The following is a 23,552-nucleotide window of genomic DNA, read 5'->3' on the forward strand; positions in this document are numbered from 1 at the left end:
CGGCACAGTATAGAATCGTATATACCATGGTAAAGTCATGGTGATTATAGGTGGGTGATGAACAGAGGCGGTACCTGTCGCAGGTGAGGTGAGATTATGGTGATTGCCGGTCACAGGTGAGGTCATGGTGATTATAGGTGGGTGATGAACAGAGGCGGTACTGATCACAGGTGAGGTCATGGTGATTGCCGGTCACAGTTGAGGTCATGGTGATTACAGGCGGAAGGGTAAAAGATGGTCATTGTGATGTTCTTTCTGTCGTCTTTAGAGGAACCCATTTGAAACAAAGGTTGCTGACCCTGATGAGGTTAATAGACAGAAAATCCCGTCTCTGGAGGAGATTGTAAACGCATGCAAGGACCGGAACATTTCACTGATATTTGATCTGCGTCAGCCACCTCCCGGTCACCCGTATAACGAGAGCTTTGTGAATGTCACAGTGGACACCATCCTCAACACTTCCATTAGAGAGGAGCTGGTAGGTTTATGATGGTCCGCCATTTACTTTGTTCTCAGCACTCCAGTCTGACCTCCCCTCCGTGCTGACCTCTGACCTCCCCCCTTCAGTCCGACCTCCCCACCTTAGTCCGACCTCCCCCCTCCAGTCTGACCATCCGACCTCCCCCCTCCAGTCTGACCTCCCCCCTCCAGTCTGACCTCCGGCCTCCCCCCCCCCTCCAGTCTGACCTCCGACCTCCCCCCTCCAGTCTGACCTCCGACCTCCCCCCTCCAGTCTGACCTCCGACCTCCCCCCTCCAGTCTGACCTCCCCCCCTCCAGTCTGACCTCCGACCTCCCCCCTCCAGTCTGACCTCCCCCCTCCAGTCTGACCTCCCCCCTCCAGTCTGACCTCCCCCCTCCAGTCTGACCTCTGACCTCCCCCCCTCCAGTCTGACCTCCGACCTCCCCCCTCCAGTCTGACCTCCCCCCTCCAGTCTGACCTCCCCCCTCCAGTCTGACCTCTGACCTCCCCCCCTCCAGTCTGACCTCTGACCTCCCCCCCTCCAGTCTGACCTCCGACCTCCCCCCTCCAGTCTGACCTCCCCCCTCCAGTCTGACCTCCCCCCTCCAGTCTGACCTCTGACCTCCCCCCCTCCAGTCTGACCTCTGACCTCCCCCCCTCCAGTCTGACCTCCGACCTCCCCCCTCCAGTCTGACCTCCCCCCTCCAGTCTGACCTCCCCCCTCCAGTCTGACCTCCGGCCTCCCCCCCCTCCAGTCTGACCTCCGGCCTCCCCCCCCTCCAGTCTGACCTCCGACCTCCCCCCTCCAGTCTGACCTCCGACCTCCCCCCTCCAGTCTGACCTCCGACCCCCCCCTCCAGTCTGACCTCCGACCTCCCCCCTCCAGTCTGACCTCTGACCTCCCCCCCTCCAGTCTGACCTCCGACCTCCCCCCCTCCAGTCTGACCTCCGACCTCCCCCCTCCAGTCTGACCTCCGACCTCCCCCCTCCAGTCTGACCTCCGACTTCCCCCCTCCAGTCTGACCTCCGACCTCCCCCCTCCAGTCTGACCTCCGACCTCCCCCCTCCAGTCTGACCTCCGACCTCCCCCCTCCAGTCTGACCTCCGACCTCCCCCCTCCAGTCTGACCTCCGACCTCCCCCTCCAGTCTCGCACAGTTGTACTGGCTCTTCTCCTGGACTGAAATGGCTTCCTCTGATTTCACTGCACACTGTGAGCTTCTCATAATAAAACACGGAAATGTGCGTTGCCTTCCTGTATTGGTTTCCATTCCAAATAAATGGCAATGCAGTCACTGACACACTAGAAACAATTATTTATATTACGTCAGATCACCAAAAATTACAGTCTTTGGGGATCAACTGGGTGAATGTGGGGGGCCCCCAGACAATCCCCTCTGGAATGGCATGCAGAGTACACACACACATCGTTTTATTCTGTTCAATCAGCGGAATAAACAAAAAACCTGATAGATCCACACAAGCGATGTTCACCTGAATGGGCCTGAAGAGGTAAAGGGAAAGCAATTGTTCATTTATAATTCTGGGTAAAATGTAACTTTGAATGCATTCTACTATCAATCACTTGTATCAGAGATTACAGATACTAACCCAGAAGAAATGTCTCCCTGTCCATACATTCCCTAATCAGGAAATAATATAGGAGGATGAAATTCATGACCGTTTACTCCTTTTTATAGTCGGTGATATTTGCTCTAAGTTTGCTCGCTCTTGTTTTCAAAGCTGGAACAAGTTCTCCAGTCCTCCTAGTCCTTTCAGGCCCCCAGTTCCCCAATCCCCCACTCTCCCAATCCTCTAGGTCCCCAGTTGTTCAGTCTCCTGGCCTCCCAGTTCCCCAGTCTCTCAATCCTCCAGTCTTCTAGGTCCCCCAGTCGTTCAGTTTCCCAGTCTTCTAGGTCCTCAGTCATTTAGTCTCCGGGTCCCCCAATCTCCCAGGTCTCCTAGTTCCCCAGCCTCTTAGTCCCCCAGTCGTTCCATCTCCCAGTCCCAAGGTCCCCCAAACTCTGTTTTCTAGGTCCCCAGTCTTCTAGTCTCTTGGTTCCCAGTCTCTTAGTCCCCCAATCCCACAGTCTTCTAGGTCCCCAGTCGCTCAGTCTCTTAAACCCCCAGTCTCCTAGTCCCCAAATCGTTCTGTCTCCCAGTTCCCCAGACATTCAGTCCCATAGTCTCCAAGTCCCCCCTGTCAGAATACAATAGAACAGTGGGGATCGCTGCATCAACATTGCTTGTGTGGATCTAGCAGTTTTTTTTTTTGTTTTTTTTTTTGTTTTTTTTTATTCGCTGATTGAACAGAATAAAACGATGTATGTGTGTGTACTCTGCTTACCATTCCAGAGGGGAGTGTCTGGGGCCCCCCACATTTACCCAGTTGATCCCCACAGACTCTGTAATTTTTGGTGATCTGATGTAATATAAATAACTGTTTCCAGCGATGTTCATGAAATGTCCTGACGCCTGTTTTCTGCTCCCGGTAGATTCTTTGGCTTCCTGATGATAACCGGGAAGAAGTCATACGGAGAGCTCCAGGCTTCAAGCAGATTTATGGAAGAAGGAGGCTGAAGAACGACACGCTGGACGCCGTCAATCTGTCCTACACAAACCTGAGCGTGGCCGAGATCCGGTAAGACAGACGAGGTGACGTGTGCTGGATACATTGTGTTTGTTTGCTTTTATTGTATCATTTTTTTATATAGAAATATATTGGACCATCTCCTGTACCATGTCTGCAGTCTCTGACCGTCTCCTTTTACCATGTCTACAGTCTGTGACCGTCTCCTTTACCATGTCTGCAGTCTCTGACCATCTCCTGTACCATGTCTGCAGTCTCTGACCCTCTCCTGTGCCATGTCTGCAGTCTCATTGTAAAGATATAAAAAATGTTACTTGATAGGAGAAGGCCACAAGTGTAATTGCCACTATTGTTCCCCGATCACCCTGGTAGCCCAAAAAACCTGATTTTAAGAACCATGTTGACAATAATTTTAATTTAAGGTGTCGCTAAAACCAACAATTTCTGGTTTAGTTTTGGATGAGGTGTGGAAGAGTTTGAACCTCCATCGAGTTTTTTTTGCTTTCTGTGTCCTCATTGGGGTCATCCATTATTTGTCCTGGTGACCACTGTCCACGTGATGGGAAATCCAAAACCATGCAGTTGTCACCGGAACATGAATAGAGAGGGAAGATCCTTCAATAGAGACACCTGTTCCAGAGACAACTAAGAAGAGATTTCCCATGACTTTGGAGAGATTTCCTTTCACTTCCTGTTATGTCTCCTCCTGAGGTAGGAAGTGAGCTGAAATCTCCACAATTGGACACCATGAATAAGGTGGATGTTGAGGTTTCGGTCTGCTCTAATTATTTCTTGACTTTGTATTAGAAGTTCATCTTGCTGCTTTGTGTTCATTTACCATCCATGTTCTTGGTTCTCAGGTCATACCGCAAGGATAATATTTCGGTGAATCTGTTTGTGGTGAATGAACCCTGGCTGTTCTCACATCTGTGGTGTGCAGGAGCCACATCTGTCACCTCCAATGCCATCCAGCTGCTGAAAGACCTGAAGAGACCCATATGGCTGTTGGTGAGTAGTCACTGTTTGGTACAGAAGAAGATCGCTGTCCTCCTAGTCTTCTACATTACGAGTCTGTGGGAGGTAACTTGTGATGAGGGGGTGTGGCTGCTACTCTGCTCTGCCAGCACAGAACACCGCAGCCAGAGGGCAGAAAGCAGCATAAAAAAGGTAATTTTTGGCATTTCCAACCAAAAATCATCCACACATCATAACATGGGGGAGTAGAACAAAGGGTTAGAGGCTTCAACTTCATTTGGGACATACAGTGCCTTGAAAAAGTATTCACACCCCTTGAAATTTTCACATTTTGTCATGTTCCAACCAAAATTGTAAATGTGTTTTTATTAGGGTTTTATTTGACAGACTGACACAAAGCGGCACATAATTGTAAAGTGGAAGGAAAATTATGCAAATCTGTGAAACGTGTGTGTGTGGGGGGGGGGTTTGTATGCAGCCCCCTTTACTTGGATACCCCTAATATCTAGCAACTATGGCCCTCCAGCTGTCCAGAAACTACAATTTCCATCATGCCTAGTTATGTCTGAATTTTAGAGATTTACAATGCGTCATGGGAATTGTATTTTCATGAGGGCCATAGTTTGGACACCCCTGAGATCCAATTGCCTTCAGAAGTCACCAAATTAGTAAATGGAGTCCACCTGTGTGTAATGTAATCTCAGTATAAATACAGCTGTTCTGTGAAGCCCTCAGAGATTTTTTAGAGAACCTTAGTGAACAAGCAGTATCATGAAGGCCAAAGAACACAGCAGACAGGTCAGGGATAAAGTTGTGGAGAAGTGTAAAGCAGGGTTAGGTTATAAAAAAAAAATCTCCCAAGCTTTGACCATCTCACGGAGCGCTGATCAATCCATCATGGGAAAATGTAAAGAGTACGGCACAACTGCAACCCTCCAAGACATGGCCGTCCACCTAAACTGACCGGCCAGGCCCCTACCAAGACATGGCTGTCCACCTAAACTGACCGGCTGGGCAAGGTGAGCATTCATCAGAGAAGCAGCCCATGGGAACTCTAGAGGTGCCCACTTGTGTCTTACTTGTTCTTCCCAATGACCTTTGTACTTGTTCTTCCCAATGACGTTTGTACTTTTTGTTCTTACAGGATCCTGATAATTACTTGACGATTTGGATTGTAGCGGATGTTGTGGCGCTTATCCACATTATATGGGCATTTGTGCTCCAGAAGTAAGTGGGAGAAAACGAAGCTAGATGAGACTGCATTTTCATAGGGTTGGTGAAAATCAAATATGACACCATCATATTTCATGTCCCATAAATAAATAGGGGCACAAAAAGTTTTAATGCCTTCTCATATATTGTCAAATTTGTCACATATGTACTAAGTCTGTGAACCACCGTCTAAATGATGGAGGTCAGGTGTCTCCAGTGAAGGATCCCGGTAATCCTCCATCATACAAAGACATTAGATACAATTGTACTCCTCCAGCCTTGTGGTTTGGTAAAGACCCTTTTTTTTTTTTTTTTTTTGTTCCTGCATGACTGTGACCCCCCTGTGTACAAAGCCAGCTTCATAAAGACATGGTATGGTATGACCAGGTAGGTGTGGAGGAACTCGGGTATGAGGTCAGGGCTCTGTGCAGGACACCAATGTTTGGAAGACCTCTTGGTATAAGATCTTCTCATCCAACATTAGTACCTGACCTTAACCGTAGGGTACACTTTTGTTAGGAGGTGTCATCCTAAAAGTTTACAATAGGTTTGAGGTCATGGAGGAACTTTAGGGTCCTGCACAGAGCCCTGATGGAGGGAGAGGAAGGAAGGAAGGGAGGGAGGGGAAGGGAGGGAGGGAGAGGAGAGGAAGGAAGGGAGGGGGAAGGAAGGGAGGGGGGAGGGGGAAGGAAGGGAGGGGGGAGGGGGAAGGAAGGGAGGGGGAAGGAAGGGAGGGGGAAGGAAGGGAGGGGGAAGGAAGGGAGGGGGAAGGAAGGGAGGGGGAGGGGATAGGGAGGGGGGAGGGAGGGAGGGGATAGGGAGGGAGGGGGGGAGGGGATAGGGAGGGAGGGGATAGGGAGGGGATAGGGAGGGAGGGGATAGGGAGGGAGGGAGGGAGGGGATAGGGAGGGAGGGGATAGGGAGGGGGGAGGGGATAGGGAGGGAGGGGATAGGGAGGGAGGGGATAGGGAGGGGATAGGGAGGGAGGGGATAGGGAGGGAGGGAGGGAGGGAGGAGGATAGGGAGGGAGGGGATAGGGAGGGAGGGGATAGGGAGGGGATAGGGAGGGGATAGGGAGGGAGGGGAGGGAGCGAGGGGGGGGAGGGAGGGGATAGGGAGGGGGGGGAGGGAGGGGATAGGGAGGGAGGGGGGGAGGGGATAGGGAGGGAGGGGGGGAGGGGATAGGGAGGGAGGGGGGGAGGGGATAGGGAGGGAGGGGATAGGGAGGGAGGGGATAGGGAGGGAGGGAGGGAGGGGATAGGGAGGGAGGGGATAGGGAGGGGATAGGGAGGGGATAGGGAGGGAGGGGATAGGGAGGGAGGGGGGGAGGGGATAGGGAGGGAGGGGATAGGGAGGGGATAGGGAGGGAGGGGATAGGGAGGGGATAGGGAGGGAGGGGATAGGGAGGGGATAGGGAGGGAGGGGATAGGGAGGGGATAGGGAGGGAGGGGATAGGGAGGGAGGGGATAGGGAGGGAGGGGATAGGGAGGGAGGGGATAGGGAGGGGATAGGGAGGGAGGGGATAGGGAGGGGATAGGGAGGGAGGGGATAGGGAGGGGATAGGGAGGGAGGGGATAGGGAGGGAGGGGATAGGGAGGGAGGGGGGGAGGGGATAGGGAGGGAGGGGATAGGGAGGGAGGGGATAGGGAGGGGATAGGGAGGGGATAGGGAGGGGATAGGGAGGGAGGGGATAGGGAGGGGATAGGGAGGGAGGGGATAGGGAGGGGATAGGGAGGGAGGGGATAGGGAGGGAGGGGATAGGGAGGGAGGGGATAGGGAGGGAGGGGGGGAGGGGATAGGGAGGGAGGGGATAGGGAGGGGATAGGGAGGGAGGGGATAGGGAGGGAGGGGATAGGGAGGGAGGGGATAGGGAGGGAGGGGGGAGGGGATAGGGAGGGAGGGGATAGGGAGGGAGGGGATAGGGAGGGAGGGGGGGAGGGGATAGGGAGGGAGGGGATAGGGAGGGGATAGGGAGGGAGGGGATAGGGAGGGAGGGAGGGAGGGGATAGGGAGGGAGGGGATAGGGAGGGAGGGGGGGAGGGGATAGGGAGGGAGGGGATAGGGAGGGAGGGGGGAGGGGATAGGGAGGGAGGGGATAGGGAGGGGATAGGGAGGGAGGGGATAGGGAGGGGATAGGGAGGGAGGGGATAGGGAGGGAGGGAGGGAGGGGATAGGGAGGGAGGGGATAGGGAGGGGATAGGGAGGGAGGGGGGGAGGGGATAGGGAGGGAGGGAGGGGATAGGGAGGGGATAGGGAGGGAGGGGATAGGGAGGGGGATAGGGAGGGAGGGGGGAGGGGATAGGGAGGGGCAACTCCAGATATTATCTATCAACCATTAAGATCATGGTTCTGGATTGGGATGTTCAACAAGTAAGTAGAGCTGTGATGCTCAGGTGTCCTCCACAGACTCTTGGTGATATAGTTTATAGCTTGGCTAAAAGGTTTTTGCTGGCCCCTGTGGTATACCACACACAATCTCAAATTATAGGATATTTCTTACACAGAGAGATTTCACACATTCCAATTTTGATGATTATGGCTTCTAGAAGCCAGTCACCCCATAATTCAGCATCTCATTCTAGACCAAGACCAATAAAAGGATTTATAATACAGAAATGTTGTCTTACTGAGAAGTCTGTCCATGTACAGTATAGATTGCACTCAGTACTTGGTTAGGGGCTTTTTGCATGAATTACTGCATCAATGCGGCGTGGCATGGAGGCGATCAGCCTGTGGCTGCTTTAGTGTTATGGAAGCCCAGTCAGTAATGATTTAGGGAGCCGTGTCATCTGCTGGTGTTGGTCCACCAAAGTCAGTGCAGCCCTCTAGCAGGAAATTCTAGAGCACTTCAGCATCTCCAGAAGCTGGTCAGCAGAGGGGAGCATGATTTCATTTTCCAGCAGGACTTGGTAGGTTTGGCAGTGTGGGCAGTGCCAATACCTGGTCACATGATCATGGGATTGCTGTGGATTCATGGGGATTGTCAGGAGGAAGATGAGAGACATCAGACCCAACAATGCAGAGGATCTGAAGGCCGCTATCAAAGCAACCTGGGCTTCCATAACACCTCAGCAGTGCCACAGGCTGATCACCTCTATACCACGCCGCATTGATGCCGTAATTCATGGAAAAGGAGCTCCGACCAAGTACTGAGTGCATCCTATACTGTGCATGGACAGACTTCTCCCCCTATACTGTACATGGACAGACTTCTCACTAAGGATTTATAATAGAGAAATGTTGTCTTTTTTATTATTGGTCTTAGAATGAGATGCTGAATTTTGGGGTGTCACTCGCAGGAACCCATAATCATCAATCTCTCACTCTGTGTAACATATATTTTTTATAGATGAGTTTTGATATTTATCAGTAATTCAATTATTTTTTTAAATGTAATGAATATATTTTTACTAAATCGATTGAAAGTGAATGTTGCTGTATTGTCTGATTTTCTGCTTTTTATTCTGCTTCTTGCAGGAAGTGTTTACAGAGAAGAGAAGAAGAAGGTAATATTGTGTTTTTAATACATGAAATTACGTGATGGAAGTTTTCTTGTGATGTTTTACACTGTTTTTTTCCTAGATATTTAAATATTATGTAAATATTATGTAGATCGTAGATCCTTTCTTAGATTAGGAAAAGCATGTCATATTACTATTCACACATTACAGAATATATTTCATTTTTCTTCTGCACTAATTAGGTTTTTACTATGAAAGGACATTCCTGTTAGATCAGGCATAGACTGAGATCAGCTTTCCTGATTTTGTCTGGTGACTGATGTTTAGGGCAGGTGTGTTACAATGAGATTTTACCAAGAGTTTGCATTTAAAATGAACTTGAAGTAGTTTCAACACTTTATGGAAGAAGAAGTTGTGATTTTTATAATTTTTAATTTCCAATAATTTTTATTAAGGTTTTATGAGAAAGTAAACAAAATTTACAACAGTGCAAAGTGTGCCCACAGGGCTCGGTCATACAACAGTGCAAAGTGTGCCCACAGGGCTCGGTCATACAACAGTGCAAAGTGTGCCCACAGGGCTCGGTCAAACATAGCGAACAGTTTAGCAATTGCAAGACATGGATTAGAGAAATATACTTTGCAATATTAGCAATTGCAAGACATGGATTAGAGAAATATACTTTGCAATATATATATCAATTAACCAAAGTAATCCATAGAACGGTAATTCAAGTACACTGCCTCCAATCCGCCACACCGGTGGGCAGCGGGCCCGGGCCGCGCCCCCCCTCCCCGGCACCCCTCACGGGAACACACTGCACCCTTGGAAGGAAGCAGCCCCCACCGCCCAATCTTACCATCGCATACTGAACCGGGGGAGGCATTTGCCACCGGTCAGTACACAGAGTAGAAGAAGGCAGTACACTGAGAGTAGAAGAAGTCAGTACACTGAGAGTAGAAGAAGTCAGTACACTGAGAGTAGAAGAAGGCAGTACACTGAGAGTAGAAGAAGTCAGTACACTGAGAGTAGAAGAAGGCAGTACACTGAGAGTAGAAGAAGTCAGTACACTGAGAGTAGAAGAAGGCAGTACACTGAGAGTAGAAGAAGTCAGTACACTGAGAGTAGAAGAAGTCAGTACACTGAGAGTAGAAGAAGTCAGTACACTGAGAGTAGAAGAAGTCAGTACACTGAGAGTAGAAGAAGTCAGTACACTGAGAGTAGAAGAAGGCAGTACACTGAGAGTAGAAGAAGGCAGTACACTGAGAGTAGAAGAAGTCAGTACACTGAGAGTAGAAGAAGTCAGTACACTGAGAGTAGAAGAAGTCAGTACACTGAGAGTAGAAGAAGGCAGTACACTGAGAGTAGAAGAAGGCAGTACACTGAGAGTAGAAGAAGTCAGTACACTGAGAGTAGAAGAAGTCAGTACACTGAGAGTAGAAGAAGTCAGTACACTGAGAGTAGAAGAAGGCAGTACACTGAGAGTAGAAGAAGGCAGTACACTGAGAGTAGAAGAAGTCAGTACACTGAGAGTAGAAGAAGTCAGTACACTGAGAGTAGAAGAAGTCAGTACACTGAGAGTAGAAGAAGGCAGTACACTGAGAGTAGAAGAAGGCAGTACACTGAGAGTAGAAGAAGTCAGTACACTGAGAGTAGAAGAAGTCAGTACACTGAGAGTAGAAGAAGTCAGTACACTGAGAGTAGAAGAAGGCAGTACACTGAGAGTAGAAGAAGGCAGTACACTGAGAGTAGAAGAAGTCAGTACACTGAGAGTAGAAGAAGTCAGTACACTGAGAGTAGAAGAAGTCAGTACACTGAGAGTAGAAGAAGTCAGTACACTGAGAGTAGAAGAAGTTTTGAAGGAAGAATAAGGGAAAAAACAAAAGGAAAAATAAAATAAAAAGAAAGGGAAAGAGAAAGAGGAAAAAGGATCAGCGGCGTATATAAAGGGGGTCAGCATCCAGGTTCGCCCCCCCCAATCAGGGGCACTAGCAATCCCCATCGCCCGACAAGGCGATCAATGCAGAGTGCCCACAGTGTGCAGAGAGACCAGCGCATGTACTTACCTGAGGCGGCGGCGGCATTTCCTCAATCCTACGCGTCTCCCTCCTCAGCCAATGGTAATTGTTCGCCTTTCGGCCAAATCAGGAAAACGTGTCTCAGACCCACTTCCTGATTGGCCAGGAGGAGGATCCGTGTGACAATAGCAAATATTCATTCGCTATTGTCACACAATGGGTGGGCTCAGGGGGCGCACTGCTCTGCGCTCCAGGTCCACCCACACAGCACAGCCCTGTCACAGTAACGAGTAACGAATGCAGCATATATCTGAGTGAAAAAATATCTGAGAAAGTATTAAACTCATTGAAAATATTACATGGAAGTAGGAGAAAAAACTATACTATAGTACTAAAAGGCGGTATCTGTACTTCACTACTGTACTTTAGTAAAGTAGTTCTACTTCGTTACTATACATCTGTCCATGACCCATCTTCAGTGTTCTGACTAAGGGAAGAAGGTTCTTATCCAGGATTTTACAATACATGGCCCCGCCCATTGGCCCCTCAATGTGGGAAAGTCGGCCTGAACCTTTATCAGAGAAACAGCCCCAAAGCATCATTTCCACCTCCGTGCCTGACTGTAGGGAGGGTGACTGTAGGGACGGTGACTGTAGGGAGGGTGACTGTAGGGACGGTGACTGTAGGGAGGGTGACTGTAGGGAGGGTGACTGTAGGGAGGGTGACTGTAGGGACGGTGACTGTAGGGAGGGTGACTGTAGGGAAGGTGACTGTAGGGACGGTGACTGTAGGGATGATGACTGTAGGGAAGGTGACTGTAGGGACGGTGACTGTCGGGACGGTGACTGTCGGGACGGTGACTGTAGGGAGGGTGACTGTAGGGAGGGTGACTGTAGGGAGGGTGACTGTAGGGACGGTGCCTGTAGGGAGGGTGACTGTAGGGATGGTGTTCTTAGGGTCATAGTCACCATTTTTCTTCTTTCAAGAATGGCGAGTTGAGTTAATGCCAAAGAGCTCAATTTTTGTCTCCTCTGACCACAGCACTTCCTCCCAATCCTTCTCTGAATCATTTAGATGTACAGTCCGTCTGAGGTTTGCCAATGAACATTTTGCCTTCCTAAGAAAGGGGACCTTGTGGGCTCTGCAGGATTTCAATCCATGGCGGTGTATTGGGTTACCAATGGTTTGTTTGGTGACTGCGGTCCCAACTGCCTTGAGATCATTCACAAGCTCCTCCCATGTAGTTCTGGGCGGATCCCTCACTTTTCTCATGACCATCCTCACCCCGTGAGGAGAAATCTTCCATGGAGCTCCAGACTGAGGACCATTGATGGAGCAATTTATTGACAAATGGAAGAAATACAAAATAACCATCAATCACTCCAACAGTTGTCTCCTTCTCCCCAAGCTTCTTGCTGATGGTCTTGTAGCCATTCCAGCCTTGTGCCGGTCTCCAATCTTCTCCCCTGACCTCCTCTGACAGCTCTTTGGTCTTCCCATGATAGTGAGCTGTGATTGGAGGAAAGATTCTGTGGGCGGGTGTCTTCTATACACATAACGAGTTGTCTTCTTACATTGACAGGACTAATCTGTGACCACATGAGCCCCTCCTGTAGCCAGTCTGTGGGGGCGGAGTTATTGTTGGTTGGTCAGGGATCAAATACTTATTTTACTCCATTTAGAAGTATTTGAGGAAGAAAATTGCTGACTATGACCGTAAGAACACCATCCCTACAGTCACCGTCCCCTACAGTCACCGTCCCCTATAGTCAGGCACGGAGGTGGAAACGATGCTTTGGGGCTGTTTCTCTGATAAAGGTACAGACCAACTTTGCACATTGATTGGCCAATGGGCGGGGCCATGTATTGTAAAATCTTGGATGAGAACCTTCTTCCCTCAGCCAGAACACTGAAGATGGGTCATGGATGGGTCTTCCAGCATGACAATGACCCAAAACATATCGCCAAGGCAACAAAGGAGTGGCTCAAGAAGAAGCACATTAAGGTCATGGAGTGGCCTAGTCAGTCTCCAGAACTTCATCCTATAGAAAATGTATGGAGGAAGCTGAAACTTTGAGTTTCCAAGCGACAGCCAAGAAACCTTAAGGATTTAGAGAAGATCTGTAAAGAAGAGTGGAGCAAAATCCCTCCTGAGATGTGTGCAAACCTGGGGGCCAACTACAAGAAACGTCTGACCTCTGTGCTCCCATCTACAAGAAACGTCTGACCTCTGTGCTCCCATCTACAAGAAACGTCTGACCTCTGTGCTTCCATCTACAAGAAACGTCTGACCTCTGTGCTTCCAACTACAAGAAACGTCTGACCTCTGTGCTTCCATCTACAAGAAACGTCTGACCTCTGTGCTTCCCAACTACAAGAAACGTCTGACCTCTGTGCTTCCATCTACAAGAAACGTCTGACCTCTGTGCTTCCATCTACAAGAAACGTCTGACCTCTGTGCTTCCCAACTACAAGAAACGTCTGACCTCTGTGCTTCCATCTACAAGAAACGTCTGACCTCTGTGCTTCCAACTACAAGAAACGTCTGACCTCTGTGCTTCCAACTACAAGAAACGTCTGACCTCTGTGCTTCCAACTACAAGAAACGTCTGACCTCTGTGCTTCCAACAAGGGTTTCTCCACCAACTACTAAGGGGATCAAATACTTATTTTACTCCCTGAACTGCAACTCCATTTATAACATTTCTATCATTTCTGGTTGATATTCTGTCTCCATCATATAAAATACACCAATGATAAAAAATGGCGGATAATTTTTTTAAGTGAGACAGTCCTTATCCCCCCCCCCCCCTGCTGTATCTTCCTTTCTTCTACATGAAATTACATTTTATATTAAATGCCTCAAATAAGTAAGACTAGTAGTGCACTTAGAGAAAAGAGGGGGCACCATCATCAAACATCGATTATTCCAAAAAGTAGGGGGACTGACCACCAGAAAACCCAAACATGAATGGGGGGGGGGGGGGGTTAATCCCCCATTTTTTTGGATTCTTCATTACATGTTTGGTGTGTGTGGGGGATGGGGATTAGTAATTTACAGAAGGAAGAAAAGAATGTTTCTGCTTCCAGTTTATTTCAAGTAAAGCTGCCCCCCATACACAGTTAGATTTTTGTTAGAACAAAATCTGTCAGCGCATTCAATGATGCCGTCATCGGGTCAGACTTCTAGAATGTTCATCCGGACCGATTCTTCGATGGATTCTCAGATGTAATAAACAGAATTCTGTTGTTGCTTCTAAAATCTACAAAAGAATAAAGCAAAGGAAATATTATAATTTATCCGTATGCCGCTTATTTATTATATATATATATATAATGTTCATCAACCAATAGGATTGCAGTGGAGACATATTTTTTTAATAATGATCTATAATTAGAATGTAATTATAAATTTGATTTTGCATACATTGTACCGTATTCTTCTTTTCATCCATTCCATATATAATCATGTCACAGCATGAATATTCATGACGGAGACGGTTCTAATTCTGGATGAAACTCTTCCCACACGCGGTGCGATGTAAGAAGTATGATTGGCACTATGCCAAAAACACAACAGTCCTCCATTTATCCTTATTAATGCCGAACTTCACCCCAAAAAAAGGGAAGTTTCTCCCCCCCCCCCCCCCAACACCACTGTAGGATGCAACTATTTTTTTTGGGGGGGGGGGGGGGGGGGAGAGCAGGTATCTAGTTTCTACAGGTACCTGCTCCCCCCCTTTCTGAGACACGTCAGAGGTCCCATTTACAAAGTGTAGCACGGTTCCGGCATGCGCAGTGTGAAGCCGCTCGGAGTCGCAGCCAACTTACTATAGTAAAGATGCTCACCGGGGTCCCTAAGACTGGTGAAAGAGGCACTGGATCCATGGACAGGTAAAGTATCCTTTTATTACCACTTGTCTACTGGACACTCCACCTCCCCCCTTCCTTTCTAGGTCAATTTTCAGATTTCAGCGCTGTTGCACTTTGAATGACAATTGCGCGGTCATGCAACATTGTACCCAAAGGCCTTTTTTTTTATCATTTTTTCACACAAATAGAACTTTTGGTGACATTTAACCACTTGCCCACCGTGGCAGGGTGGCTCTCCTGCACGAAATGACGTAGCTCTACATCAGTCGCACGCAGAGTGCTGAGGGGGGAGCTCCCACCCCCACTTAGCAGCGGGGATGCTGATCCACGGGGCCGGCGGCTGCGATCGCTCCCCGCTGAGAGAGAAGGACGGTCGGATGTTGTAAACACAGCTGACCGTTCTTCTCTCTAGAATGATCACAGAGCGCCTTCTATATAGGATCACAGGTCTCCATGGTAATTTCACAAGCCACGCCCCCATACAGTTAGAAAAAACACTCCCCTAGGCTCACAATTAACCCTTTGATCACCCCTGGTGTTAACCCCCTTCCCTGCCAGTGTCATTAGTGCTCACAATATGCACTATATTAATCTGATTGTACTAATCAGTGTCACTGGTCCCCAAAAAGTGTCAGATTGTCCGCCGCAATATTGCAGTCCTGCTATGAAGCGCTGATCGCTGCCATTACTAGCATAACAAAAATACAATTCCAGTATATATTCCCTTAGTTTGTAGACACGATAACTTTTGCGCAAAAGCAATCAATATACGCTTTTCGATTTTTTTTAGAAAAACATGCAGCAGAAAACCTAGATCTGTTTTTTTATTGGTTGAGCCAGATGGACTTGTATCTTTTTTCAACCTATGTAACTATATATTGGTCGAAATTTTTGAAGAAATTATTTTTTAATTTTTTATTGGATATGTTTCATAGCAGAAAGTAGAAATATTGAAAATTGCGGTTATTATTTGAATTAAAAAAAAAAAAAAAAAAAACGTAGAGGTGATCTAATACCATCAAAAGAAAGCTCTATTTGTGTGTGTGTGTGTGTGTGTGTGTGTGGGGGGGGGGGGTAAAAAATGATATACATTTTTTATTTTTGTGTGTACAATGTTCTGGACCAGAAGGTTTTAGCCCCCCATTAATGACCAGGCCATTTTTTGCAATACGGCACTGCGTTACTTTAACTGACAGTTGCACAGTCGTGCAACGCTGCACCCAAATTTAGGTCCTTTGTGGGGAATAAACAGAGCTTTCTTTCGGTGCTATTTGATCACCTCTGCGATTTTTATTTTTTGGGCAATAAACTTAAAAAAAAGAAATGTGATTTTAAATTTTTTTTTTTGGGAATGTTTAAAATGACATACAAAAGTATTGGTTTTGTTTTTCAAAATTTACGCTATTTTTTTTTTTTATCATTTTAGGCCAATTTGTATTCTGCTACATATTTTTTGTAAAAAAAAAAAAAAAAAAAACCCCAATAAGTGTATTTTGATAGTTTGCACAAAAGTTATTGCGCCGTAAACTATGTTATGTCATGTTATTGTTTTTTTTTTTTTACTAGTAATGGCGGTGATCTGCGTTTCTTAGCGGGACTGCGACATTGTGGTGGACAGATCGGACCTCTAACTGACATTACTACAGTAATCAGTGATAAAAATATGCACTGTCACTGTACTAATGACACTGGCAGGGAAGGGGTTAACTCGGGGGTGATCAAAGGGTTAAATGTGTCCCTAGGGGAGTGATGGGGAACCCCAGATGTTTTGGAACTACATCTCCCATGATGCGCATACACTTAGCAGTATTTAGTGGAGCATCATGGGGGATATGTAGTTCCAAAATATCTGGGGTGTCAAGGTTCACAATCGCAGACCTAGGGGGTGTTTTCTAACTGTGAGGGGGGGGGGTGGACTTATGGAATCAACATAGAGACCTGTGATCCTAAATAGGAGGAGCTCTGTGTTGATTGCTGATAGAACACAGCGGTGTGGAGTGTTTACAAAGGCAGACCGACGTTCTCTCTCCTTGGGGAGGCAATTGCAGCCGCTGGCCCCGCAGATCAGCTTCCCCGCTGGTGAATGGGTGCGCACTCCCGAAGTGACGGACGGATGGACGGGGAGGGGTGGGGGTGGTGTATGTAGTTTTGCGGGAACCTGCTGCCGTATATCTGCAGCGGTGGTCAGCAAATGGATAAAGAATGAAAACCGCAGAGGTGATCAAATACCACCAAAAGAAAGCTTTATTTTGTGTGGTGGTGGATTTGGGTACAGCGTCGCACCTCCGTGCAATTAAGTAACGCAGTGCCGTATCTCAAAAAATGGCCCGGTCATGAAGGGGGTAAAACTTCCAGAGGTCAAGTTACAAAGTCTAACGAAAAAATGAAAGTTTTTGAGCTAAATTCTTACAGTGTACGGCCAGCTTAAAGTAGAATTCCAGGGATGGATATTTTATACATTGTTACTCCAAGCTGGAACAATGTATCATGTCTGTGGGATCCCTAGAAGAGTAGAGATGACTGTAGTTGTGATGTGCATACAGCAATTTCCATTTGCTTGCGGGTGCTGCGCTGAGTGGCTGCCCTGCTGCATTGTGAACACAGGAGGCTCCCTGCTCCACGCGGGTGCCATTCACAGAATGCTTTCTCCACGCGGGTGCCATTCACAGAATGCTTTCTCCACGCGGGCGCCATTCACAGAATGCTTTCTCCACACGGGCGCCATTCACAGAATGCTTTCTCCTTGCAGGCGCCATTCACAGAATGCTTTCTCCACGCGGGCGCCATTCACAGAATGCTTTCTCCACGCGGGCGCCATTCACAGAATGCTTTCTCCACGCGGGCGCCATTCACAGAATGCTTTCTCCACGCGGGCGCCATTCACAGAATGCTTTCTCCACGCGGGCGCCATTCACAGAATGCTTTCTCCACGCGGGCGCCATTCACAGAATGCTTTCTCCACGCGGGCGCCATTCACAGAATGCTTTCTCCACGCGGGCGCCATTCACAGAATGCTTTCTCCACACGGGCGCCATTCACAGAATGCTTTCTCCTTGCAGGCGCCATTCACAGAATGCTTTCTCCACGCGGGCGCCATTCACAGAATGCTTTCTCCACGCGGGCGCCATTCACAGAATGCTTTCTCCACGCGGGCGCCATTCACAGAATGCTTTCTCCACGCGGGCGCCATTCACAGAATGCTTTCTCCACGCGGGCGCCATTCACAGAATGCTTTGCATTTTCTAAAAGAATGCAAGAATGAAACACTTGGACAGATTGCTGCAGAACTTCAATGGCTTGCTTTAACCACTTTAAGGACTTTCTGATACTTGTTGTTTACAGTATTTTTGCTAGAAAATAAATTTGGGGGTTCTAACATTATTATATAGATTTTTTTTTTGGCACAGACCCTAGAAAATAAAATGCAGATCGATGCAATACTTTGTAAGACGGCTGCGCAAATACGGTGTGACAAAGTATTGCATCGATCTGCATTTTATTCTCTATGGTCTCTGCCAAAAAAAGAAATCTATATAATGTTTGGGGGGTTCTAATAATTTTCTAGCAAAAACAACAAATGTCAGAAATAGGTCCGGTCTTAGTGGTTAATTGAGAGAAGAGGAGGAGGAGTTATGTACAGGAGGAGGAGTTATGTACAGCTAGGAATTTATTAGCGAGCGATCAGCCCTAATTACTGCAGCTACACAAGCCACTGCGAAGACGGGAATGATAATAATTAGCGATTGACCAATATAGTGTTTTTGTTACCGATATTTTCATCATCGCGTATCGGTATCAGCCGATATTGTCGTACATTTTTGTCTTTGACAGGTACTCTTGTGGAGGGATCTGGGGGGGTATAAAAATCTCAGGGACCAATTCCGATATATTGGGGAAAGTGCAGATCAGTCGATCTCTACCATTAACCTGTTAACTGACTTTTAGATGACCAGGGTCCTACTAACCCTCTTGTCTCGGACCAGGGTCCTACTAACCCTCTTGTCTCGGACCAGGGTCCTACTAACCCTCTTGTCTCGTAACAGCACTGTCTCCATTTATATTGTAAAATTGTAAGCTCCTGTGACCAGGGTCCTTCCAACCATTCTGTATTGTAACCATACCCTTTACACCTGCCTATAGGTAGCTCTAGCCCTGTAAAGGGAGATGGTATGGTTACAATACAGAAAGGTTGGAAGGACCCTGGTCACAGGAGCTTACAATCTAAAAGAGAGTTAATAGCATTCCCGTCTTCGCGGTGGCTTGTGTAGGTGCAGTAATTAGGGCTGATCGCTCTCTAGTAAATTCCTAGCTGTACATAACTCCTCCTCTTCTCTCAATTACCACTGAAGGACCCCGCCTATTTCCGACACTTGTTTTTAACCCAAACATATTATGTATATATTTTTTAGCAGAGACCCTTGAGAATAAAATGGAGATTGTTGCAATACTTTGTGTTTGTTACACCGTATTTGTGCAGCGGTTTTACAATTTTTTGGGAAAAAATACTTTTTAAAGTGTAAAGTTAGCCCAATTTTTTTCTATAATGTGAAAGAGAATGTTACGCCGAGTAAATAGAAACCCAACATGTCATGCTTCAAAATTGTGCACGCTCGCGGAATGGCGAGAAAGATGGTACTTAAAAATCTCCATGGGCGACGCTTTAAATATTTCTTCAGATTACCAGTTTAGAGTTACAGAGGAGGTCTGGGGATAGAATTATTGCTTTTATTGCTCTCACTCTAACGATGGTGGCGATACCCCACATGTGTGGTTTGAACACCGTTTACATGTGTGGGCGCCACTTGCGTATGCGTTTGCTTCTTTTCGTGAGCTCAGAGGACTTTACACGGTACCTAATGGCGCTTTTCCACTGCATGGAACCGTACCGGTTCGGCGCGCTTTTGTGCTTTTCCACTGCGGTACCGCATGGTATAGGGTCGGAACGGTTCGGTACGGTATAGGTTTGCTTTTCCACTGCATGGAACTGAACGGTACGGTACGGCTCTGAAAAAACAGTACCTACTCGATTGTGGTTCCAACAGGTATCAAACTGGTACCATATCCCAGAATCCTTTGCATGCAGTCACTACTAGCCACTGATTGGTAAGAGAATCCCACCCACCCCGTTGTTATCCCACCCACTTAACTTTAGTACTACTTTAGTGGAAAAGCAAACCTATACCGTACCGTACCGAACCGTTCCGACACTATACCATGCGGTACCGCAGTGGAAAAGCAAACCAGGGCCAAGCAGGGCCGAGTAGAGCCGAGCCGGTACTAGCCGGTACTTGCAGTGGAAAAGTGCCATTATTTTACACGGTACCTTTTTAAAATTTTACACCTATTACAAGGAATGTAAACAAGGAATGTAAACATTATACAAGGAATGTAAACAAGGAATGTAAACATTATACAAGGAATGTAAACAAGGAATGTAAACATTATACAAGGAATGTAAACAAGGAATGTAAACATTATACAAGGAATGTAAACAAGGAATGTAAACATTATACAAGGAATGTAAACATAAAGTGATCAAACACATCCCTTGTAATAGAAATAAGCAGGACAGGTCCTCTTTATTGTGAGATGCGATATCTGGGGTCGGTCAAAAAGACCTCACATCTGCACTAAAAAGCAAAAAATAAGAATTCATTTTTTTCCCGATGAAAAAAAATGGGCCATTTATTTTATTTATTTAAGGCCGTTGGGAGGAAGTGACGTATGTTGTCATTTCGGTCCTCCAAGGCCATAGAGTGGAGCGGGGGCCAGCTTGCCCTCACTCAACTTCCTGCCTAGGAGGGGAACGGATTGTTTTCTCCGCTACCGACAGCTTCAGTAAGTGGGGAAAAACTACAGGGAAAGGCCGGGAGGGGCACCGCTCCCACCACCCATAAAAGTGATCCTGCGGCGAATCCACAGCAGGGACCACTTTAATGCGAATGCAACTGCCCTGTAAAAAAAAAAAAAAAAAAATACCAGGGTTATGGCAGCTAAAAAAAATACCAAGGTTAAAATAATACCAGGGTTTTGGCAGCTATCTGCTGCCATAACCTCGGCATTGAACGTCAAAATAGCAACGTAAAACTGTGCGGTGGGCGCTCCGTAAGTGGTTAAAAGATCAAATGGAATTGTGTCGTGCGATTGGATTGGTGACATTTTATTGCTGCCATAACCCCGGTATTTTCTTACATGGCAGGCGGTCGGCAGGCGGTCCGCTTTAACCTAAAAGTGGTCCCAGCGGCAGATTCGCCACGGATTACAAGGGATGTTTTGAAGTGACAGGTGTAAAAAAAAAAAAGTGTTGGCTTCTGTGCGCGAATGGGACGCTTTCATACGTAAGTCGCGCCCACATATGTAAGATATTATCGCGATCGTTAGAGTGAGAGCAATAATTCCATCCCCCGACCTCCTCTGTAACTCTAAACTGGTGGTAACCCGTAGAAATTTTACATTTTTTAAAGCTTCGTCTATGGAGATTTTTAAGTACCAAAGTTTGTCGCTGTTCTACGAGCGTGCGCAATTTTGAAGCATAACATGTTGGGTATCTATTTACATGACGTAACATTATCTTTCCCATTATAGAAAAAAATGGACGGTTTTCTTAGTGTATTAAATTTCCAAGCAATTGCGTTTGTAAGATTGTTGTGATTAGCGAGACTCGCGCGCTTCGCAGGGAGCATGCAGGAAGCTCATGCGTGGGAGGACCATCCAGTTCACCCTTCCATCCAGTTCACCCTTCCATCCAGTTCACCATTAAATATAGAAGAGTGACAGCAGATGATAACTGGATGGAATTCTTGGTGGTCCTCTGCTGTCACTCTTCTATATCTCTCATATACTGTTCTATTCTCTCATATACTGTTCTATTCTCTCATATACTGTTCTATTCTCTCATATACTGTTCTATTCTCTCATATACTGTTCTATTCTCTCATATACTGTTCTATTCTCTCATATACTGTTCTATTCTCTCATATGCTGTTCTATTGTCTAATATGACTGATCTGTCTAATTCCAGAATCGGAGGCTGTGCTGCTGATGAAGATAGAGAATCTGGTCTCCTGATGTGACTCCATGCTGCTTTGATACGCCTGCGCCATGACCGTCCCTTCTTCATTTTCCGGGAAGGGGAAGCACTGAAAATGGAGCAGACCCGTCTAAGAGACTTATCTGAACTTTTATCTCACAAATCTGTGCCAGGGGAATGGAAGAGACTGAGGCCTATAAAGATTCTAAGACCAGCTGTGACTTTGGGATATTCCGGGCGCTGTCTATTTATAGATTTTTATGGAATATTTTGGGCGCTGTCTATTTTAAGATGTACTTTTTTTGCTGAAAATGGGCTTTTAGAATTCTTCTGACTTGGATAGCGGAAGAAAAAGTCAGAACCTCTGTTCTGTTAGGGTTCTTTTACACTACAGCTTCTGAGTTTAGGAGCTTTTTTGGCATTTATTCCCCCCAAAGCGCCTATTATACTCCACTCCATAAAAGCCTGTTTGTCAATGTAGAGAGGCTTTTACAAAAGTTTAGAAGCTGCTGCAGTTGACCTCCCTCTCCTGAACGCAAAAAAATCCCGTTCAGGATTGGAACGTTTTGATTGCCAGCTGCAAAACGCTAAAAAATTGTGGTAAAATTGCGATGTCATTTGGCATTTTTCCGGTGGTCAACCTAGTTAGTCTGTATCTCAGAGGTGTCGAAACTGTGGCCCTCCAGTTGTTCAGAAGCTACAATTCCCATCATGTACGTGAATGTCAGAGTTTTACAATGCTTCATGGGATGTGTAGTTCTGCAAAAGCTGGAGGGCCGGTGTAACGTTAGAAAACCCTACCTTGTGAAAATTCCCTACCCTCGTCACTTCCGGTGCTCCTACATCATGGAACAGCTGAGCAAGTTACCATTGCGCATGCTCAGAGGTCCGGAGGGTAGGGAATTTTCACGGGGTAGTGTGTTGTTTTAATGTTACCGCGGCAACAGCTGATGCGGTGTAACGTTACAATACACTACCCTGTGAAAATTCCCTACCCTCCGGACCTCTGAGCATGCCCAATGGTAACCTGCTCAGCTGTTCCGTGATGTAGGAGCACCAGAAGTGACGAGGGTAGGGAATTTTCACGGGTAGGGTTTTTTTCATGGAACACCGTAGTTTGGAGATCCCTGGGCTGAGATTTCCTCTCACTTCCTGTTCTGTCTGACACTCACCAGATAGACAGGAAGTGAGGAAAAATCTCCAATATGGTGATAAGAACCACACAAGGCTTCTACCCTTCCACACTCTATGCACACCTAAATGTTCGGGCTGGATTTGGGCTTGAGTTTAAAATATTTTTCTTATTTTGGAAGAGGGTGACATTTATTATAGGATATCTTTTATAGAGGTTTTATATTTTTGGATTTTTTCGTTGCACTATTTAAAATATTGGTTTACAAGCTGAGATTCTTTGTTAGGAGTTTATCGTTGTCTTCTGTCTGCTCAGGCTTATGGCGTCCATGCTGTTCTTACCCAATCCCCTATATTTTGTATGAAAATTGAAATTTGAAAAAAATAAAAAAAAAGCAAGCTTTAACCCCTTTCCATGCCTTCTCAGTGGCCATTTCAAGTAGGAATTTGGGCGGACTTCCCAATCACATAATCACTGCCATTGGCTGTCTCAGTGGTCACATGATTGTGAATTGGTGGGATGAGCCATTGGCTGTCTCAGTGGTCACATGATTGTGAATTGGTGGGATGAGCCATTGGCTGTCTCAGTGGTCACATGATTGTGAATTGGTGGGATGAGCCATTGGCTGTCTCAGTGGTCACATGATTGTGAATTGGTGGGATGAGCCATTGGCTGTCTCAGTGGTCACATGATTGAGAGCTCATTCCACCAATTCACAATCACACAGACCAGGAGCTGCTGTCTATGACCGCTCGGCTACTGTGCCAGGAACATACAGTGCCCCCCTCTGCACAGAAACC

General features: G+C 46.9%; 1 protein-coding gene across 1 annotated transcript in view; it reads left to right on the forward strand.

Annotated features, from left to right (window-relative positions):
* GDPD2 (glycerophosphodiester phosphodiesterase domain containing 2) overlaps positions 1-21,747 on the forward strand; it is a 48,621-nt gene extending 26,874 nt beyond the window's left edge. The window contains exons 10-15 of the mRNA XM_082263971.1: positions 269-478; positions 2,957-3,102; positions 3,912-4,059; positions 5,171-5,253; positions 8,716-8,744; positions 21,612-21,747. Coding sequence (XP_082120097.1) covers positions 269-478; positions 2,957-3,102; positions 3,912-4,059; positions 5,171-5,253; positions 8,716-8,744; positions 21,612-21,658 — 663 coding nt within the window. The 3' untranslated portion in view covers positions 21,659-21,747. The remainder of the gene's footprint in view (positions 1-268; positions 479-2,956; positions 3,103-3,911; positions 4,060-5,170; positions 5,254-8,715; positions 8,745-21,611) is intronic.
* Positions 21,748-23,552: the final 1,805 nt, after the last annotated feature.

Source organism: Pelophylax lessonae (genome assembly GCF_965119305.1).
Source record: "Pelophylax lessonae genome assembly, chromosome: 7".
NCBI classification, from domain to species: Eukaryota; Metazoa; Chordata; class Amphibia; order Anura; family Ranidae; genus Pelophylax; species Pelophylax lessonae.